Raw genomic sequence first — 21,354 nt, forward strand, 5'->3', positions numbered from 1 at the left:
AGTAAGCATGATCAAATGTCAAATCATTAGACAACTACCTCAATCTCTTATTGAGCAGAGATAAAAGATTTTGTTGAAAAAAATGGCCACCCACCATAGAGATAAATGCAAAGCTAATGATGGGGCTAAGATCATCATGTTTTGGGGGAGTGGATGAAGATGATGAAGAGGATGAATCTCACTTTGTGGACAATCCATGTGTCCATTAAAGTTGATACTTCTAGACCTTAAACTATTGTTTTCCCTTTGATTTAAGTGGTACATCAAGGAAATGATTTTTTTTTTAACGCCAAATTAGTAGAGCTTGAAATATTGTAGTGGAAGAGGTCCAAAAAAATGACTCACTTGCTAATGATCAAGAACCATTTTGGGATAAATTAGTTGAGATTTGGCTGAGATCCATATAATATTTTATCTCTATTTTTTTTCTCTAGTAGATCCCACACTTTATGGTTCAAGACAACGGTTAATAATAGGACAGCCTTCATTCTTATGGGTATCATAAAGTGTACACAGCTTTGAAGCTAAAAATGTACATAACCTTCATTCTTATGGACGGTAAAGTGTACACCAGCTTTGAAAATGCTAAATCTAGCTAATCTTTGAAGTTCATAAACCTCAAGGTTGAAGTTCAAAATGGTGAACACACCAACATCAATAACATATATGTCCATTTAGTAAGATCTAATGTAGGAAAATTTATTATGCTAGACATGGGACCCATGCACATCATCTTGAAGTAAAAATATATTGTGGAATTTTATATAGGCCTCAATGAAATGTCTATGAGATTTAAGAGAAATGGTCAAGATGTCACCCTACATGAAGGAAAAATTTAGGTATGATGTCCTCTCATTTTAGCTTCTCATGGAGGAAAAAATTATGTATGATGTCCTTTCAGTTCAACTTATCATTTCAGCTTGAATGCTCCAAGAAAGAGACGAAGTTGTTGCCCCATATATGTTGCACTTTATCTAAGGGCAATGATGAGAAGGGTCTCGGTGTTTAAGATGAGGAGGTATGAAAGGGTTGTTACAAACATTTCTAAGATGTATTTGATATATCTCAAAATTTCCCATCAAGATGTGCCCCTATGTAGACCATGCTATTGTTCTAGAGGTAAATACTAAATCAACGAATAAACCTCCATACAGATTGCCAAAAGTGGAGAAGAAGAAGTGTCAATGCAAATCAATGAACTTCTTGATTTGGATTTTATTCAAGTAAGTTACTCCCTTAGTGTTATTGAACTTGTGTAATGGTTTTTTGAATAAGTTACAAGAGATATTAAATTTTCACGATTCATTTTCCTATATAAGTCAATACTGAAATAAAGCAAAACATGGTTACTCTCTTGTAATAGAATACTTGTAAGGTCTCCCTATCCTCTTTCTTTCATTCTATTAAATCTTTCTTGCTTAATGGTGGATGCTTTTAGAAAGGTTTGATTATAGGATCTCCCTTGCATGAGCTTCTCCTCTCTATCCATCTCTTATGTGATTGATCCATGATGTAGGCAACCTTCTTCTCACCTCCATCAAGGTGATTAAAGCTCTACCTCCACACTCCATAGCCATGGAAGATTTTGGTGTGACAACTAAGCGAGGATGCACGATGATCTAGTGTACACCCAAAAGGGAAGTTGCATTTCCCTTTGCCATGGAAGCATTCTAATGTGACAACTGAGTGAGAATGCAACAAGCTAGTGTGTATCCATAAGGGAAGTTGAATTTTCCTCTTGTGCACCCAAAAGGGAAGTTGCCTTTATAACTCTACATCAAAGTGCCAAATGACACATGTTTTAGCATAGGATAAGGTAAGCTCTTGACTTGAACATGGGTGATAGCATGATAAGCTAGCTAATTCGGGGCAGTTTGGACAAAAGTGGGACATTAACTTCCAAAACCCATGTCCGGCATATCTTGATCAAGCTACAAAGCTAATCACACATTACTACATTTCCTTACTTATATATCTTGCCTGAGATAGGTGGCAGCCATGTACGTCGAGCAAGAATTGTCATGACATATCTCATGTGAGATACATGGAAACATGATTGGGTAATCTAGTCATCGAGATCTCAATGTATCTCAAGCAAGATACAAGGAGATGACTAGATTACCCGGTCATGGTGCCATGCCAACGCAATAATAAAATTCTATCTCGGGCGAGATAATTAAATGAAATAAATTATCTTAAGCGAGATACAAAAAATGATTATAATTCTTGGGGGGAGGGGAGATATAAAAAATGATATTAATTTATCTTGGGCAAGATATGAAAAATGAATATAATCTATCTCAGGCAAGAGATGACATTTTATTAAAAAGATCTCACAAAAACAAAAAAACCCAAAAGTAAATAATTAAATAGAAAAATATCTTGAGCAAGATATATATATTCTAAAATTATCTCGGGCAAGATACTAAAAAAAAGAAAATGTTTTTGGTTGCCGTTTCTCGCTCAAGATAATTGGGCCCTAAAAACCCCAATTGTTTTTTAACACCCAGCCATTTGAAAATACAACCGATCGTGAGTTGTAGTTTTGAGAGACCAAAAAAATCCTTTAAAAACAATCCAAATCTAGCACCAAAAGAATCTTTGACGTGCCCAATAAAGTAGAACTTTCAAAGGAGACTTTTTTGCTTAACTTAAAACATACTTGCAAGTGATTCATTCGCTAAATTAAAAATTTACCAAATTTTCCACTATTTGATGTCTAAGTACAAGCCTATCAACTACAAAATCTTAGAATATTTCAAACAAAAAACATGACACAAAAGTCGCATTAGAGACTCACAACAAAGAGCTTCACTTTGAATACAAAATTATTGCTATCATTACTAGAAAGCAAAATATAACTACTTTTACCGCACAACTTCAATGTCATGATCAAATTAATCTTCATCGATCAAAAAAACAAGTCTAATTTATGAGACAATTCCTATAAATTCTTCAATAGTGACAACATTTGACCAATTTTTTGAACCAATCTCAAAACGCAAGCTCCTCAAAAAGATTTGTGATGCTAGATTTGAATACAAACGTTGTTCAAAACACTCTCAAAACCTAGAAATCCTTGAACACCCCCAATGAGGATTTAAATACCAAAAATTGTTTGAAACTACAAGTGTCTAAATCTATTCTAGCACAGGAAATTCCTCCTCTTCATGACTAACTTCTTCATCAGTTTGCTCGCGTCCTACAATGAGTGGTGTTGACTCCGTAAGAGGAATATCAATATCCACAGTATGTGGATCTTCATAAGGCTCAAGATCTACAAACTGCATTTCATCTCATCAGGTCCAAAGGGAGACTGAGGTTCTCCAGACGCATCCACCACTCTTGGGTTTGCTGCCATGTTTTTCATTCCAACCTCTTGAAACTCGTCCGGTAATTCTTTCATTGCAGTGACTCGTTGTTGAATAAAACGAACTTGAACTGGATCCAGCTCAACAGCAACAACATTCCTTCCTTTTTTAAGAGCACTAATAGTGGTTGTTCCTAAGAAAAAAAGAATCAACATGGTAAAGCTCACTTAAATGAGCAATATAAAATATGTGATAAGTTAAGGTTGCATGATTACCTATCCCCGCAAAAAGATCCATGATCCACTCTCCTTTTAAAGATAGAAGCTCAATTAAATCCATCATCAAAAGTTGTGGTTTTTGATAAGGATTCATGATCTCATTTGAATCACCAGAAAGATCCCTAAGCTTTTGACACACGCCTGGTCTATCAAAAATATTTGTTCGGTTAGGTTTCGAAGCAAAATTAAAATTTCCTTTACTGTTCAGACCCGCAGGAGACCAGAAACCAATGGTAGCAAACTCGGCAGCAAAAGAAAGTCTGTCAAGCTTATAGCCTTTGATGTTAGGCTTTGTCCTACAAAAGAAAAAGTTAGCCTTTGATGTTAGGCTTTGTCCTACAAAAGAAAAAGTTTAGGCTTTAACTTAAGCTTTTATAACTTGCAAAAGAATCCTTGAAATTTAACATACCATATGCATAGCTGATGGACCATTTGATTGTCAACGAATGCTTTCTCTGTAGAGCAGAGATTTGATCATGAGCATGAAAAATTACCAGTGCCCATGATTCAGCCATTGTGACCTTTTTGAAAGTGTCGATGACTCTTTTATATGCACTTACACCATACTTTACTTCATCGTGTATTGAGTGTGGTGCCTTAAATCCATACGGAGCATCAGCAAGCTAAAGTAAAATGTTGTGCAGTCACAAACGATTCCATGTTCTCTACTTTGCCTTCATGAATAAAATATTGAACTGGTTCTGCAGACACATCATCAGAAATGAAAATATTTGCCTCTTGAATGGTCTCCAAAGTTTGTGCCTCTTCTAATCTCTTCCGCTCTGCCCTTGCGTAACTCAAATGTTGCTCAAACTCTTGAGGAATGCTCTTTATGGGAGCACGAGGTGCTCGAGACTTGTTAAAATGAAAATAAGTAAACATTAAATGTATTCTAGAATACACATTGACTGGATTACAAAAATCAAAATCAATTTTTTAAAATATTTGATCTAAATTTTTACAGAACCTTCAAAAACACTCAAATTAAAAAAAAAATCTATTCAAATATGTAGTTTTTTTACTGCATTTTTGAAAGATAAATGAAATGCTCTAAGGAGCTTGGCTGACTAGTGATGGGATGAAACATTTGAACCTCGTTCCAATCCTTGCAATTAAGTTTTCCAATCATGATTCTTTGCATGTACAAGAAAGTCTTATGCCTGTTTCAAAAAAACACAAAATAAAAAAACAACTTTACATGAAATAAAATAAGTAGATTTAAAAAGAAGAATTAGCAACGTACTGTTCTAATTCCTTTGCCATTTCATCGAGTGTCAAAGAACCTCCTTTCACTCGTGCCAAGATGGGTATGATAATATTTTTCTCGCGTATTCCTTGCATTGCTCGCCAATTTGTGATATGCATTTCTTCAGGAATTGGCTTCAAAGTGTCCTCATTCCATGTTCCTTTGCCCTTTTGACTTCCAGGTTGGAGCTTTATTTTTTGCCCTTTGATTTTACCTTCCTCCCAAAGCTTGAAAATGTCTTCTTGTAGATCCCATATCTCTCCATCACGAAAGGCCAATTGAAAGAAATTGTCATGACCTTGAACATTTGTTTTTCCAGAGCGTCCAACTTTGCTTGACTTCTTTGTGATAAGGCCAACTTGCTCACAAAGCTTGATTTTGAAAGCTTCATCAACTTTATGACCTTGCTGAATATGATTGATCCACTCGTTGTGAAAAAATCTTATCTTTTGTAAGAAAGACATGGATAGTCTCATCTCGGAATCAATGTTGTGATCAAGAGCAAGTAACTTTGCATCATCATCACTTAACCCAGCATAGACCCATGCTAGGACTGTCTTATAGCTCTCTACATGAGGATACTCAACACGTAACTCTTTTAGCAATGAGAGAGTGAGTTCCCCCCAAGACAAAGTATTTGTATTGATTGATTTTTGATCTCTCAAAACTCTCTTTGTTAACACAAGAAGACTTATCCACAAGAACAAGAAGGGGTGAAACATTTGTTATTGATTTCTCCTTCATCATTACTTTAAGATTACTCACATGTCCAGGGACAATGGTTCGAACTTCTAGTGGTCTCTTACTTGAAACAGGATCCAATGGAGGACGTTCTATGTTAGACACTAGTAAAATTAAGGGTCTCTCATCAACCATATGAAACTTTTTGGCTTTATTTCTTATGGTATTAAGACCAAAAGATTCTGAAGGATCAGACTTTGGAGCTCCAAGTCCAGAAAGCAAAGTATCACTCACATCTTGAGACTTTGATCCATAAGTCTCTTCAAGAACTTCAACATCTTCTTCTGAGTCATCTATGTCTGTACCTTCATTCTCTTCATAATCAGAATCATCAGTGGAGTGGTTGGAATTGTACAAATTCAGAAAAAGACTACATAAAAAAAAGAAAAAATCATTCTAAGTAGAAGAGGATTTGAAGACTTGATAGAGTGAACTTAAAAGTAAGAATCAAAGAGTAACTTATGCAAAAGTAAGAACACTATAACCATCTCTTTGTATACTAGAATACATGGTAAACTCATTAAACCAGACATAAAAAGTAAGCCAAACTTTCTTCTTGCTAAAATTCATTCAAACTAAACAAAACAAACTTCTTGTATACTAGAATGCATTCTAGCATATGCTAGAGCATACAAACTTCTTGTATACTAGAATACATGCAAACTGGACTTGACTAGACCTCTAAGTGTTTCAAGATATGAGCTAGAATTAAATAGACTAAAAAACAAAGAATAGTTCTCAATGTATTCTAGAATACACAAAGATAAGAAGTTTTATGAACTACGCGTACACTAGAATACATACAAACTAGACTAGACAAACTTCATGTATATTAGAATACATGCAAACTAGAGTTGACTAGACCTCTACGTATTCCAATATATGAGCTGGAAAGACATGACTCAAACAAACTTGAAAAAGAATAACAGTTCCTTACATATTCCAAAATACACAAAGATAAGAAATTTTTTTAACACTAATGAAAAAAAGGTCAAGAGAAAGACATCCATACCTGTTTGCGAGTAATCATTGCATCTTTAAACTCTTGCTGGGTAGAAACAGGATTCATCTCTTCAAGCCGAAAATCTACAGAGAAAACTCTAACTGCAAGAAACTTCCCTTTGTTGTTGTCTACCAGATGATGAATGATCCCACGAGATATACTTTCTTTGACTTCAACAATGCAACCATAAGTTAAATACTTTGTATTTTCAGAGTCTCCTTTTTCTTCCGCAATAGAAAGGAAAGGTGTGTTTGGCTCAACAATTGTCTTGTGCTTACCTACCATGCCAAATTGAATTGTCCAAGCAAATCCTTCTCGTGCTTTACCTCTTGCACTGCTCCAAAGAGTTGTAGCTTCCATGCTTGAAGACTTTTTCTGCTGATGTTGAGTTAAAGGTGTGCTTCCTTGAGATGATGGAGGAAGTCCATGAGTAGCTAAAACCATTCTGCTTGATGGTGGTTGATCTTGTAACTCTGGAAACTGGTGAGCTGCTAAAAGTTGTCTTCTTGGCCTCCATAAAGCTAGATAGAGAGTCCTAGTGTGAGAATACCATGCATTGATCTCTAAAGCACTTTTGCTCTTGGGTGGTCACAAAGTGTTATACAACATCATATGACGAATTTGACCAATCCCAATCATATTTGTGGATTTCCTTCATTCACCAAGATCTAGCTCTTCCCTTGAAATGAGAAGTCGCTTTCTTTACTTTGTCAAAGCTTACGCTACAAGGAAAGGCATGAAAATAGGTATCCCAATTACGAATCCAATCCTTGAGTCTCATGCAAGTGACTCCTACACCCTCAAATGCAAACAATGTTGTGCAGATGGATCTCCTCTTTTAAACCATATACTCAAGAAAAGCTTGCACTTTCATTGGTTTAAACACCCTTGTATGCATAAGTCCATATATTATGGCAAACATAAATCTTTCTTTTGCATCCACAATCTTTTGACTTTGAACATTGCCACCATAATGTTCTATACTCCTTATGTCTTCAAAATAATATTGTCCTTTGTCTTGACTCTCAATTAATAAAGGCCTTTGATAGCCATTTCCACCCATTGCCCTTGAAGATGAAAAGTCTCTGGTTGGGGTATTGCTTGATATGGTGAAGGTTTGAATTTCTGCATTTTGCAGTAATATTGCAAGAATTGAGAGAAATCATTGTACTCCCGCTTGATGAAATTAGGTAGTTCCATCCATGTATCACGTGCATCCCGTTGCCTCTCTATGAAGGACATATGATCCCAATCTTGTGTGTCATGCATGATCTCTTCTTCATCCCAATACATCTTCTCTTCCATCATCATAGATTGATTTCCCTTTTGTTAGGTAAACACCCTCTTGGCGTCCTCATAAGATGTATCCATAGGCTTGAATGATACTTGTGATTTCCCATTCAATTGAGATTAACCGGCATGGAGTTATGATAAAGCTGAGATTTGGGACAATCACCATGGATTAATACAAGATTAAGGAGATACTCTCATACAAATGACCATGATGCCTAAGTGATTTAGCCTTTCATACAAATGACCATGATTAATACAAGATTAAGGAGATACTCTCATACAAATGACCATGATGCCTAAGTGATTTAGCCTTTCACCAAAGAATGGTAATAGCCTTCGACAAGTCAAGGTATGAAAGCCATGAGGCTCCAAGACTCAAGATTAACCAATATCATAATATGTCCAAAAGATACAATAGTGGTCCGTGAGCCCCCTTTTATACTTGAGCCCATGACCATGGTCCTAGACCTAATCTAAAGTTGTTGCTTCATTACAAATCATGCAAAGCTTCAACTACATCCTTCAATGATGCTTCATAGTGAACAAATTATACCAACTGGTACTTCCTCTTGCCAAATTCTCGTAGGACCATCATCATTTAGATATACAAAGCTTCACCTACATCCTTTAATGATTTTTCAAGTGAAGAGGTTCTACCCAACAAATCGTTCCTCATGACAAGTTCTGATAGAACCACCATCATTCACATCATTTTTCTCTATAACTCCCTCTTACCTTGTTTGATCTATTGCTTTAGTCTCATCTTGAAGCCTCTATCATCAATTCTTTTCTGTCTGATTACATCATACATGGCTTGTACCTCAACTTGACTCTTAGCTTCAAACTTTTTTCCCCTTATCTATAAACCTTTATCTTGACATTATGAAGAAACATCATACCCTCTATGATTTGTATAGGTGTAGCTTAATTCAGATGTGTATATGACCTACATTATTTCACAAGCATCGGATGGACTCTTGCTTAATTAATTTTAGGTATGCTTTCCCCAATGCTTAATTGTAGATTTGCTTGAAAGCTTGAGCACACCTTGGTGATGGTAGTTGTGATTCTTGCTTTCACAACACCAACACAATTCAAAGCAAGAATAGAATTAATAGTCAATTTAGAAGATTGCTTTTCCCATTGTAGGTTTGAATTTGAAGGCACAACTAAACCAGCTCTTTGAAATATCCTAGTTTCCCTTAGTAAGTGTAGTTTTGATGCTTGTGATTGCATGGATTCATATGGTTCCCTTCTTCTGTTCAAAGTGAATGCTGTCAATGATCTTTTTCTTGGAAGGAAGGTGAGTTCTTGTTGGACAGAGTGTCATGCACCACCTCTTTAAACCTCTTTAAAAGATAAGGGCTTTAGATATTATCGCTTTGTAATGAGACAACCCATTGCCATAGCTATTGCTTGAAATTCTTGTTTTCATTGTGAAACCTAGAATTCTAAAAGCTCTAGTAGGAACCCATTGCCATTACCATAGCTACTACTTGAAATTCATGTTTCTATTGTGAACCCTAGAATTTTGAAATCTCTAGAAGGAACCATTTGAATGTGGGAAGCTTTAACACGAACCCTTTGAATTCTCCATCATGAATTTTTCTTGACACAAATAAAAACAAAGCTCTAACCATGGATCAAAGAAGCCTTGATACCATTTGCAAAGAATCTTTAACCATGGATCGAAGTCATATATTGAAGACATAGCTTTGATATCACTTGCGAAGAAGCATGATAGATTCTAAAAGATTATCCTAAGTATGGTTTAATAAAACAACTAAATCAAATGGCATTGGCTATTACAATTACACAAGAAGGCATGAAGAAATCTTTAAATAACATGTAACACATTTAGAACTGCATTTCTTACAGAGCATTCCTAAAAAGAAAAGACCAAGAAATCAAATCTAATATTCCCAAAATGGGCCTAATAATGCCTTTTATCCTTTGTCTCAATGGTAACTTTCTAAGATCTCTTATTTTATCATAAATTGTTCCCCTAAATGAATAATTTAAATAGGAGCCTTTATAATGAGGCACTACCAATTCCTTTTATCCTTTGTCTCAATGGTAACCTTCTAAAATCTGTTATTTTATCATAAATCCTTTCCCTAAATGAATAATTTAATTAGGACCTATTATGACGAGCCACTAATTAAAGTACCCTTACAAAATAGATTCCCATCTTGAAATGCTACTAAATCATGAGATCTCTCTACATGACATACAGAGAGTGCTAACATTTTGACTACAACATGCCTATTGTGGCCAGGGTGCTCTTTTACGTTTTAGCTCACTACTCCCTGACAAGTAAAGCTAGCCTATTGTGGCTAGGGAGGGTTGGGAAATAGGGTACTCTTTCATGTGTTAGCTCACTACTCCAAGAAAAGTAAAGCTAGCCAATGTCCTTTGTCAAGCTTATCAAAACCACCATTGCATTAATCAATTTGAATAGAGGCACATGCTTGTGTGAGGGGCACACATTTCAATGACTTAGTCACCCTTGAATTGTGTAATTCCACGATCCTTACATCATTAATTAGTCACCCTTGAATTGAGTAATTTCACGATCCTTACATCATTAATTAGTCAAAGTCGTGATTATGAACAATCAATAGTTTGTGTGTGTGTGCATGCGTTGCACATGTGTGAATAGAGAGGTCACAAGGTTGGGTGATTATGTAAAGTAATATGAATATGTATAACTAGAAGCGATTAAGGTGAACATGATGAATATCGAGGGATTTGGCATGACTATGTGGGTGAATATGTTTATTCTGTAGAAGGTCCTCCATCTCTTAGACCTCAGAAGTCTTAGACAAAAATATGTAAAAAGGGCTAAAAAAGTTTCTAGAACTTCCAAGCATACTAGACTATTAGAGACAATTAGATAACATAAGGCAACATAGAGGCGTTTTTGAGAAAAGCTCCACTATAATGATCCATGTCGTTCTTGTCTATTTATAAAGCATAATTGAAACTACTTTTCTTTAAATTCTCGTCTATTTATAAAGCATAATTAAAATTACTTTGGTTTTTTTGGGTATTGCAAGGAGGTTCATTTCTTTTACCCCACATCTTATGGTGTGGGGGGAGGGCTGATTATTGAACCCATATGGCAGCTTCTTGAGTGGTGCTCGGCTAACCCTCACCCCTCTATACTTTTGTACTTTTTTATTAAAAGGAGGAAGAGATTTGTATTAATTAGAAGAACTCCTTATGGTTTCTTGGCCACAAATTGAGCAAATAGCAAAGGATTAGTGTGCTAATCTTATGATTGGTGACTAATCTTCAATAATCTAAGCATCTTGGGAAAATAAATGAATGAGTGCTACCTAAATCAATCGAAAGCTTGAATTATTTACGCGGAGGACATACAACACCAGAAGGTCATCAAGCTACCCCTCCATCTATTACATATTAACCATGGACAACCAAGGCACAAGGAGAGGAGAGAAAAAAGAAATCTTGGATTTCTAAAAAATAAAAAGAAAAAAATCCCTTCGATTTGACCCTTTGTATTCCGGCTTCCATGCCTGCGTTTTGCTTCTCAATGTCTTTTACATACCAGAGCAAGGCACCCATACTAGTACTTTTAATGGAGATTCAATTAAAAGTCTGAATCTCCATTAAAAGTCTGGGCTACTTTTAATCAAGAGTCAGCGTGGAGCCTCAAAGGGCCAAAAATTCCCTTTGAGGTGGGTAGTACACGCAAAACACTAAAAGCTTGCAAATTGCAACAGTCAGCATGGAGTCCATCGCTGACTTTACCTGGCCATCCTTTTGCCATAGCAATGCCACGTGCAGAACGAAGCCTGCATCTCTTCCGAAGCAAGGAAACCCTTCATTCTTAGGGAAGAAGACTAAGAGAGAGAGAACGACCCCGCTCTGCATGCACATGCAACTCGCCAAGGGCTTCCCTCAGAATCACTCGAGAAATGGTGAGTTCTTCTCACATGATTTCTATGGAAATTCTAAAGTTGGCAAAGCTAAGAAAGCCAGGACCAGAAACCCTAAACGTGGAAAGGGAAAGATATTCAGGGTTTCAAACATCCACGATCATTGCTCAGTGTGGCAAAATAAGGGTTTGGATGAGGTAGGGCTGAAGAAGTTAACAGGAGGAGGTTGTCTTGGCTATGGAGGCTATTGTCGAGGAGATGGTGAGGGTTTTGGTGAATCTGGGCCAAAATGTCCAATAGGAGGAAGCTCTGAAGGAGAAGGCGAAGGCGGAGGCGGGGGCGTGGGTGGGCACTGGGATGGAAGTGGACGTGGCAGCGGCGATGATGGCGATGACTTGTTTTTCCAGCCAGAAGGAGAAGAAAGAGCTTACTTTCTGTTCCTGCTAGTAGCTGTCAACAAGCATGCAAAATCTGCAGGGACCAAAGCCTTGATACCTGCTCTTTTGATGCAGCTCTTCTTGTACAGAAATGAGAACGCCTATGCTGATGGTATCACGTCACCTCTCAAGCCGTCTCCCAACATTGCTGCCACTGACAGCCAAGTAAATGGACAGGAAGCAAAAGCAAGCGATTCACAAGAGGGACTGACTGATGCTGTCTTTGAAGTGCAAGGCGGTAAGTGGAGAAGGCTTCTGATTGATACAGAGAAGGATGAGTTTGTAGTTGATCCTGTAAAAGAAAGTGATAAGGAAACATTTGCTTCCGTTGATCATGGCGGGAAGAACATGGCAAAATCTGCTCAAGGTCGGGGATTAGAGCGGTCGATTAAATGGTGCTGGCATCTTGTCAGACACTTGATGCTCCCAGAAGGCTATCCAGATAGTGTTACTGGAGATTACTTAGACTACACATTGTGGAGAATGGGACAAGGCATTGCAAGCCAAATCAATGGTGTTCTTACCACCCAGGTTAATTTTCTGACAAACTAAACCTGCATATGGTAGCTTCTTGCCATTAACATGAAGTGCCAATGGCATCATACATGCTGCAGTAACATTTGATCAAACATTTCAGGCTCTACTTTACGCTGTGGGTTTGGGAAAAGGCGCGATCCCGATTGCAGCAGCAGTAAACTGGGTACTTAAGGATGGTATAGGTTACTTGAGCAAGATCTTGCTCGCAAAGTATGGTCGCCACTTTGATGTACATCCGAAAGGTTGGCGATTGCTGGCAGATCTCATGGAGAATGCCTCCTATGGATTGGAACTGCTGACTCCAATCTATCCACATCTTTTTGTATACTTAGGAGCAGCAGCAGGGGCGGGCAGATCTGCCGCAGGTTTGATACAGGTATTTGTTCCGTGTGCTTTGGATAGTTACTATGACAGGTTGGTTTTAACCATGGGGATTGGAAACAACCGTTGGTGTTGTGTACTAGCCATAAGCTTGGAGGTTAAGTCAATTGCTGAATAAGGGGAGAGAGTTACCTATACCGAAGTCTCAATCTCACCACAGGATGGCTTGTGTAGCAGGTGGCACCAAACATGACTTAGGTAACTTATAAGAAAGAGTGTGCACTAATATGGGCAGTTATGTGGGAATCATAGCCAAATAGGAGAGCTTTAAGAGAGGATTGTTTAAAGTCCATGAGTGTAGCCCCACCAGTTTTGATTGGCCCTGAGCAGTTTTGACTAGAGTTGACACAATTGACCAGTCTGGTCAGCCCTGACCAGGGTTGACCATGGTTTGAGCAGAAATGATACATTTTCTGGTGTCATGAAGAGTTAATGACCATCTTCGACCATTGTTGATGAAGGTTTGACCATCCTTCTTTACTTAGTATTTGAGGTGGTACACACGAGGCTATGAATTTATAGAGTGATTGTGGCCGTTAAGCCATAGCACACGGGAAGAAATCAACTAGCCCAAGCTACATCTTCAAATGTAGAGTTAAGTGGTCTGCAAAGGCATACACCTTTGTAAGGGACGCTCATAACTCTCTTCTTTAGAAACTGTGGTTTCTTCGGAGTGAGCCTTTTAGTTTAGAGTGGTGTCTACCTTTGTACTAAAAAAATGCAATAGTGTGTAAGCGTCAATGCAACCCCACTATGCATAAGACATAATCTCCCAGCTTGGCTATGTAAAAGACAAGAATAGAGCGTGATGAATAAGAGAGATCAATGGATGCCGATAGGTCACAAGAATCTACCTTTTTGCATGTGTAATAAAAAAAGCGCTATTATTTAAGTGTCGATGTAACCCCTTCATGCTGCATGGGATTAATCTCCCAGCTTAGCCATGTAAAAGACAAGGATAGCGAGTGACGAACAGGAGAGACTAATGATGCCAATAGGTCACAAGAATGGAGGCTTTATTTCATGAGTGAAGTTATTTATGAGTGGGGTTTAGTCCTTGTAAGGCCAGGAGCAGCCACTTGTGAGTGGTATCATCCTGAATGAGAAAGATATGCAATAGTTTTTTCTAAAAGCCATTACTTCTCTAGATTATTTTCATGCAATTGGGTATCAGGTCCAATCACTAGTTTCCAGTATAACCTTCAAATGGTCCATATGCTAAAGAATTTAGGGCTGCTTTTCATCTATGGTGATGACTATGGTTTGATTGACTATTGATCGAGGATTTTGACAAGATGAAAGCCTCCTTTGCTTGAATTGACTTTTGTCATTATCGGCTGCTAGGATGTTTGTTTCTGCCTAACTGCAGCCGAGTTGCTGTGATTTGCCTCAACCAAAACAACAGTGGCACCCAGACTGCCCATTCGCCCATCACTCTGTGACTAGCTGTTGTGGTCTGAAACGCCATCACATTGTGTCCACAGAAGATGTTAAAGGCTGGCATCATTTTTCCCTTGCCATAGTTCTTTGTGTGGTTCTCATTGTTTGGTGTTAGCATAGTGACTTTTGCTTCGCTATTGAGTGGCAAGCCTGCGAAGTCACTACCGCAGCAATGTCTGTCGAGTTATTGTTGCAGTGTTATCTCCCTAGAATATTCCTGTTATGCATGTAAGGCTAACTTGAGGGATAGATTGGCTAATTTGTGAGTTAGGGGACCCACAAAGCAGCCTGATTATAGTGCCTAAGGCCCATAATCACAAGCTTGTCTTGTGAAAATTGATGAATGCGGTTACAATGAGATCCAAATGGATCTATGCTGTCCTAGATGATGTCTACCCCTTGAAGAGAGGGAAACATGCTGAAGGATGATGAAGGATGGCTGTCCTGACTCCAATGCTGAGTTCCACCACTTGTATGCTGGTATCCCTCTATGTAGGAGTTGGGAAGATGGCTGAATATGCTGATTACTGATGTAGATGCTGAACTGAATGCGATGCTGGACTGAATGCGATGAAGGGCTGAAACGCTGATGTCAGATGCCCCTTGATGGACTAAAACGCTGATGTGTCTCTATTTATATGGGGGACTGGTGCTGGTCGGCCAGCTTGGCTGCAGTAGGCCAGATGTAAAAAGCCCACGACTGCCATAGAACACCATAAATGCCATAAAATGGTATAAAATGCTGGTCGGCTGATGTAAACATGCTGTCGGCTGCCTCCACAAGCCCCAAATGCTGGTCTAGATGGCTAATGTGATGTTACAATGCTGAATCCAACCCATACCATGTGGTACATGCTGAAAACATTCATTTAAAATGCCCATAAAATGCCTGATAAATCTTGATGATGTTTATGATGCTAAAATGATGCCATGTCATTGTACACCCGAAGGGTGTGCACGTGACATTCCCCGCCGCTAAACTGTTGCTGGGTGGTATACTTGGCAACCTTCGACTCCTCTGGGGATCCTTCTCCTCCGAACCACTGCCCCCTTTTGTCTTCTGCTGCCGGGACTGAGGTCGTCTGCAGGATTGAAATCCTTTGAGCCAAGACTCTATGTACTGCGGGAACTGAATGGCAAATGCTGCTAAAATGCTTGGAAATACTTGAGTCACTCCTGGCATGTCTGTGGAATCCTTTCACCTACCATCTCTGTCGTTCCTGAAGCTCTGAACCTCCTGAGGCGATGTTGGAGCAAACTTCCGTCTTCTGTGGAAGAGAAACCCCCTGCTGCTGCCAGTTGAAGCCCAAAACTTATGTCCTCCTTTGATGATGGATGTCATTCTTCTCCAGAGAGTTCATGGGCAAACATGTATGCCTTGCAGATGCAAGACGGACTGCTAAGATGACTACTATGCAAGCCATGTGCAACCCTATATGCTTTGCAAGAATGCAGATGGATGGGTTACTAATGCATACCTAAGGGAAAATCCCTAAGGGTGGCTTGCAAGATTTTGAGAACTGGGTTTAACTGTGCGGAAGCGATTAACATGATGTCTGACTGAATGACTGATGGAATGAACATGATCTAAGGCTGGTTACCCTGTAACGCTCTGATACCAATGTGACATGTGAGGTCTTTGATCGTAGTAAACACAACCTTAGTCTAACTAAACTGCACTTAATGATGTTTAAGAAAGACAGATAGTGTCAATGCAATGCAATGCAGCTATATTAGATGATGAATGCGGTTACAATGAGATCCAAATGGATCTATGCTGTCCTAGATGATGTCTACCCCTGGAAGAGAGGGAAACATGCTGAAGGATGATGAAGGATGGCTGTCCTGACTCCAATGCTGAGTTCCACCACTTGTATGCTGGTATCCCTCTATGTAGGAGTTGGGAAGATGGCTGAATATGCTGATTACTGATGTAGATGCTGAACTGAATGTGATGCTGGACTGAATGCGATGAAGGGCTGAAACGCAGATGTCAGATGCCCCTTGATGGACTAAAACGCTGATGTGTCTCTATTTATATGGGGGACTGGTGCTGGTCGGCCAGCTTGGCTGTAGTCGGCCAGATGTAAAAAGCCCACGACTGCCATAAAACACCATAAATGCCATAAAATGGTATAAAATGCTGGTCGGCTGATGTAAACATGCTGTCGGCTGCCTCCACAAGCCCCAAATGCTGGTCTAGATGGCTAATGTGATGCTACAATGCTGAATCCAACCCATACCATGTGGTACATGCTGAAAACATTCATTTAAAATGCCCATAAAATGCTTGATAAATCTTGATGATGTTTATGATGCTAAAATGATGCCATGTCATTGTACACCCGAAGGGTGTGCACGTGACAACACCACAACCTTGTTGCATCTTCAGTTCCTCAATCTCCTTCCTAAGTTGGGGCAGAGTGCTTTCCTCACTTTTGAGTTTTTTGGCTCACTTTGAATGTCTCCAGCTCCCGCTTCAGCTGAGCCACCGAGTCATCCAGTGGTGTTGCCATTGGATGCATAAAGCCCACATCATGTGCAAACATGAGACATGCATTTTCTAGTTGGGAGGCTAGCTCCTGGAATTCCAACAAGGGTTGGTGGCGGCTGCGGTAAGTCGGTAGGTAGGCCACTAGATGTCATGTGCACACACATGTACATGCTTCTCACTGGAACTAATCCTGAAGGGGGCAACCATAAAAACAGATTAGAGCTAGGATTTTGAGCACAAAGTGCAGAAGTGGCAATGTTGGACTTGGAGCAAGGCATGGAAGACTTGGAAGAGGCTATCGGCTGCAAGACAGGGGGCTGTTGGCTGCACACAGTGGAGTCAGCTGTACGAGATTCAGGCGCCTCAGCATTTATAAAGAATGTATGCCAGTCGGCTGGCCAACTGCTGGGGCTGTTGGCTGCACACAGTGGAGTCGGCTGTACTAGATTCAGGCGCCTCAGTATTTATAAAGAATGTATGCCAGTCAGCTGGCCGACCAGCAGTCGGCCAGCCACAGCGCTCCAATGGTTCAAAGGACCTATAAATAGGCGTAGGTGCTCATTGTTTGAGTCATTCAACTCCTTTTGAGTTGGGTTCCAGTAGTAGGTCTGTTTTGGTGTATTCCACCTTTTATGAAAGGCAACCTATGGCTTTAGATGTAGGGTACCTTTTTGTACCATATGAATATACTGAATTTCCAGCTATCTCTCTCTTTCTACTCTCCCTTCTGTCCGCGTTTTTTGGATCAGCATGTTCCAAATGGTGTTTAGGGCTGAAAGAAGACCCCCAGAGCTTCTGCGTGTTACATTGATATCAGAGCATCAGGCTCAGCAAGGCTAAATGTTGTTTCAGTCCCGTATGATGGTGTACAGGTCCAAGGTACACGAAAGTGAACAGGTACGAAGCCCAAGGCAAGGAACACAAGATCGGGAAGAGCTCCTGGGAGGTTTGTTGATGGTGTTCCACAAAGCTAGAGGGGATGGCAGTCTTGTGAGCTAGATAGGTTTTCGGGCAATGGTCCCAAGGGAGGATTATCCTCCAAGGGGTGATGTGAGAGTGCTAGACTCATTTCTAAGGAATGAAGACCAAGACAGTGTTCAGAGTCAGGGCAGGAATGGATTGGGGACTGGATGGAACAGATGCATAGATTTTATTCAGAGTTAGAGTGGTTTTGGAGACCGGGCTGGGTTTTCAGTGAAAAGGTTGCCAGAGTAGGAAGGATGACAGAGGGACTCCGGGAATAGTATGGGATGATGATAGTCATCCAAGAATTAGATTGGAATCCCGTCATCAAGTTTAGCAGAGGGGGATGTCATGTGCACACACATGTACATGGTTCTCACTGGAACTAATCCTGAAGGGGGCAACCAGAAAAACAGGTTAGAGCTAGGATTTTGAGCACAAAGTGCAGAAGTGGCAGTGTTGGACTTGGAGCAAGGCATGAAAGACTTGGAAGAGGCTGTCGGCTGCACATTGTGGAGTCGGCTGTACCAAATTCATGCACCTCAGCATTTATAAGGAATGCATGCCAGTCGGCTGGTCGACCAGTAGTCGGCCAGCACTCCAATGGTTCAAAGGACCTATAAATAGGCGTAGGTGCTCATTGTTTGAGTCATTCAACTCCTTTTGAGTTGGGTCCTAGTAGTAGGTCTGTTTTGGTGTAGTCCACCTTTTATGAAAGGTAGCCTATGGCTGTAGATGTAGGGTACCTTTTTGTACCATATGAATATATTGAATTTCTAGCTCTCTCTCTCTTTCTACTCTCCCTTCTGTCTGCGTTTTTTGCATCAGCATGTTCTAAGTGGTGTTTAGGGCTGAAAGAAGACCCCCAGAGCTTCCGCGTGTTACAACTAGCATTGTGGTCCATGTCATGAGTTCTGACACACTCTCCCTTGGTAGTAGCTGCAGCTTCCCTAGCTCTTGGAGAAGGCAGTTCTCATAGTTACCAAGATGGAAGGTGCGGAGGAAGGTGTTCTTCAGGGTGGCCTAGGTCGTGAAGTGGTCAGTTGGGAACTGACTGAATCATTTGTTTGTAGAGCCTTCCAGAGTGAACGGAAAGAGTACCAAGAAGGCATCCTCCCGCTCAAGACCTCGGTTCTTGCACATACAGATGAACCGCCTGATGTGGTCATCTACATCTTCAACTGTGGATCCTCTGAAGGTGGGAGGCTCGACATTTTCCTGGCCCAACACTGTGGAAAGGGGTTCCGCGTGCCAGGATGGTTGGCTGGGCCTTCAGCATTGTTGCCGAAGGTAGGATTACCAAGATTGGCTACCATAGGGAAGGGTGGAAGGACGTCCCACGGTGGTACGCAATTGAACCTCTTCCGACTATAGCAGCGGACTCTTGGTGGCTGGGTTGACCGAACTACCATGAGAGCATGTACTGGGCATATAGTGGACGTAGAGATAAGAGGTGAGCTAACAGGACTCCAAGTTTCGAGTGTTCACCAGGGGGTACGAGATCTCTTGCCCTATGGGGTTGAGTTGTGTAGTTCTCAAGGGAATCTGTCCTCCGTCTTGGCCTGGCTTTGAGGCCGCAGCTGTTGTTTTTGTCTAGCTTTTGTCCTCGCACATCTCTATGCCGCTTGGACCATTAGCTGCTGTTAGCCGCTTGTTGTTCTACGCTTGTTGCTCTGCGTGTTGCATAGGTCACTTGGCATTTAGTGGACATTAGGTTTCTACAGGGCATTGTGCAATGACATTTGCATGGGTCAGATAGTGTATTTGCATTGAGCTATTGCTGGCAGTGATGTATTTAGTTTGTTGGTTGCATGGCTCCAACTACCCTCTTTGGTCTTACATGATGCATCATGTGTTGGTTGCCAAAAGCTTATGGGATGTAGTCGGTGGTTGTGAAACACTTCCTATTACACCAGAGGAGCAGCCAGCTCCTAGTGGTGAACAAGGAGCTGACATAGAGGAGTCTAGAGGTAGTGAAAATCCGGTCCAAGTGGTTCTACCCGTACACGTGGCTTTCATTTATAGGCCGTTTAAGGAGTATAACACGTATTAGTGGTGCTGATGTTGGTCATGCTCCTACTCTAGAGCAAGCAAGATGGGATGCTTGAGATGCACATGCACATGCTTTCATTGCTCTATCAGTGAAGAGCGTTATACCTCACATACGCTCATGTGTAACTACTAAGTTGTCTTGGGATGCACTTGCAGCACTTTACCAAGTGCGCAATGAGGCTCGTGTGGCCTATTTGAAGAAGCAGCTTGACTTGTTGAGTATGGATGAGGGTGACTCAATGGATGAGTATTTGACAAGATGAAAGACCTTTGAGAGCAACTTGCCAACATTGATGGATCATTCTAGACAGCTCTCTAGTCACTACTATTCTCAATGCATTACCTGACTCATATCAGGGTTTTGCCACCACACTTAAGTTATTGATGAAGGGAAATCCCAACTCATTCTCATTTGATGAGTTGGTGTCTTTACTCTTGCAAAGCTTCCAAGAGTGTTTCTGGATAATAATCACTCTCCTACACACTCCCAATGACTGAAATTCAGCAAAACAGCTCTCTTTATTGCTGTAATTTCTGGTCTTTTTGCTGAAAACCCTATTTTCAGCCCTCCTTTCTTAAGTTGAACCATAGGGGAAGCTTTCCCAAGATTCCCTTCATCCTCTTGAAGACTTTTGTCGCGAAGAAATGCGACAAATCGAAGATCTCTTCACTCCAAGGACTTCCATCGCGAAGACTTTCGCTGTCATCGACTCTACTTGCAATCGGTAAGCTTTAATGCTTAAATATGGAAGCAAGTAGCAGGAGGGAGGAACCGGATTACAAGATCACATACCCTGTGTAGTGTTCTCTTGTCCTACGTGCTCTCTTGCAGATTGTTGCTACTATGTGTTGGTGGAACAATAGAAAGCAGATGGTAGGGAACATGGGCACTTGAGAGGGTAGTGTGGATTGCAAGTCTACATCGACAACCACTTGTTTGCAATACTGTATTCATATGCATTGGTATGGAAATCTGGTCAGAAATACCCATGACACTATGTACTTGATTCTCCCAAGATCAATATACTTTATTTGAGGGAGGGGTCGGCTGTTCCGGCTCATTGTGTGTCTCTTGTCAATTTAGCAATTTACTTCTTGTATTTGAGCAAGTGTCCATCAAATCTTAGTGTATTGAAGTGCATTGATTAGCATTTTGTTCAACCAAGTTACATTGGTATTAGAGCATAAGGTTCTCTTTTACTTCTATCGTGAGAGACGATCACCGTGAACACTAGCTATCTCTACACTTAGAACATTATGGACAGCCATACAA

The 21,354-nt window shown here is 40.2% G+C and overlaps 1 protein-coding gene across 2 annotated transcripts in view; it reads left to right on the forward strand.

Moving 5' to 3' along the window:
* The first annotated feature begins 11,501 nt into the window (after positions 1 to 11,501).
* LOC147631414 (protein root UVB sensitive 1, chloroplastic-like) overlaps positions 11,502 to 21,354 on the forward strand; it is a 35,736-nt gene continuing 25,883 nt past the window's right edge. Inside the window, exons 1-3 of one of the 2 annotated variants that reach the window (XM_086809809.1) lie at positions 11,685 to 11,819; positions 12,290 to 12,745; positions 12,852 to 13,127. In XM_086809809.1, the coding sequence (XP_086665935.1) occupies positions 11,817 to 11,819; positions 12,290 to 12,745; positions 12,852 to 13,127 (735 nt within the window). In that variant the 5' untranslated portion in view covers positions 11,685 to 11,816. Of the gene's footprint in view, positions 12,746 to 12,851; positions 13,128 to 21,354 lie in introns of both variants that reach the window. The other variant, XM_086809808.1, reaches the window with a different exon arrangement.

This window comes from Cibotium barometz, chromosome 15 (genome assembly GCF_041138505.1).
Source record: "Cibotium barometz isolate CiBa-2024 chromosome 15, ASM4113850v1, whole genome shotgun sequence".
In the NCBI taxonomy this organism is placed as follows: Eukaryota; Viridiplantae; Streptophyta; class Polypodiopsida; order Cyatheales; family Cibotiaceae; genus Cibotium; species Cibotium barometz.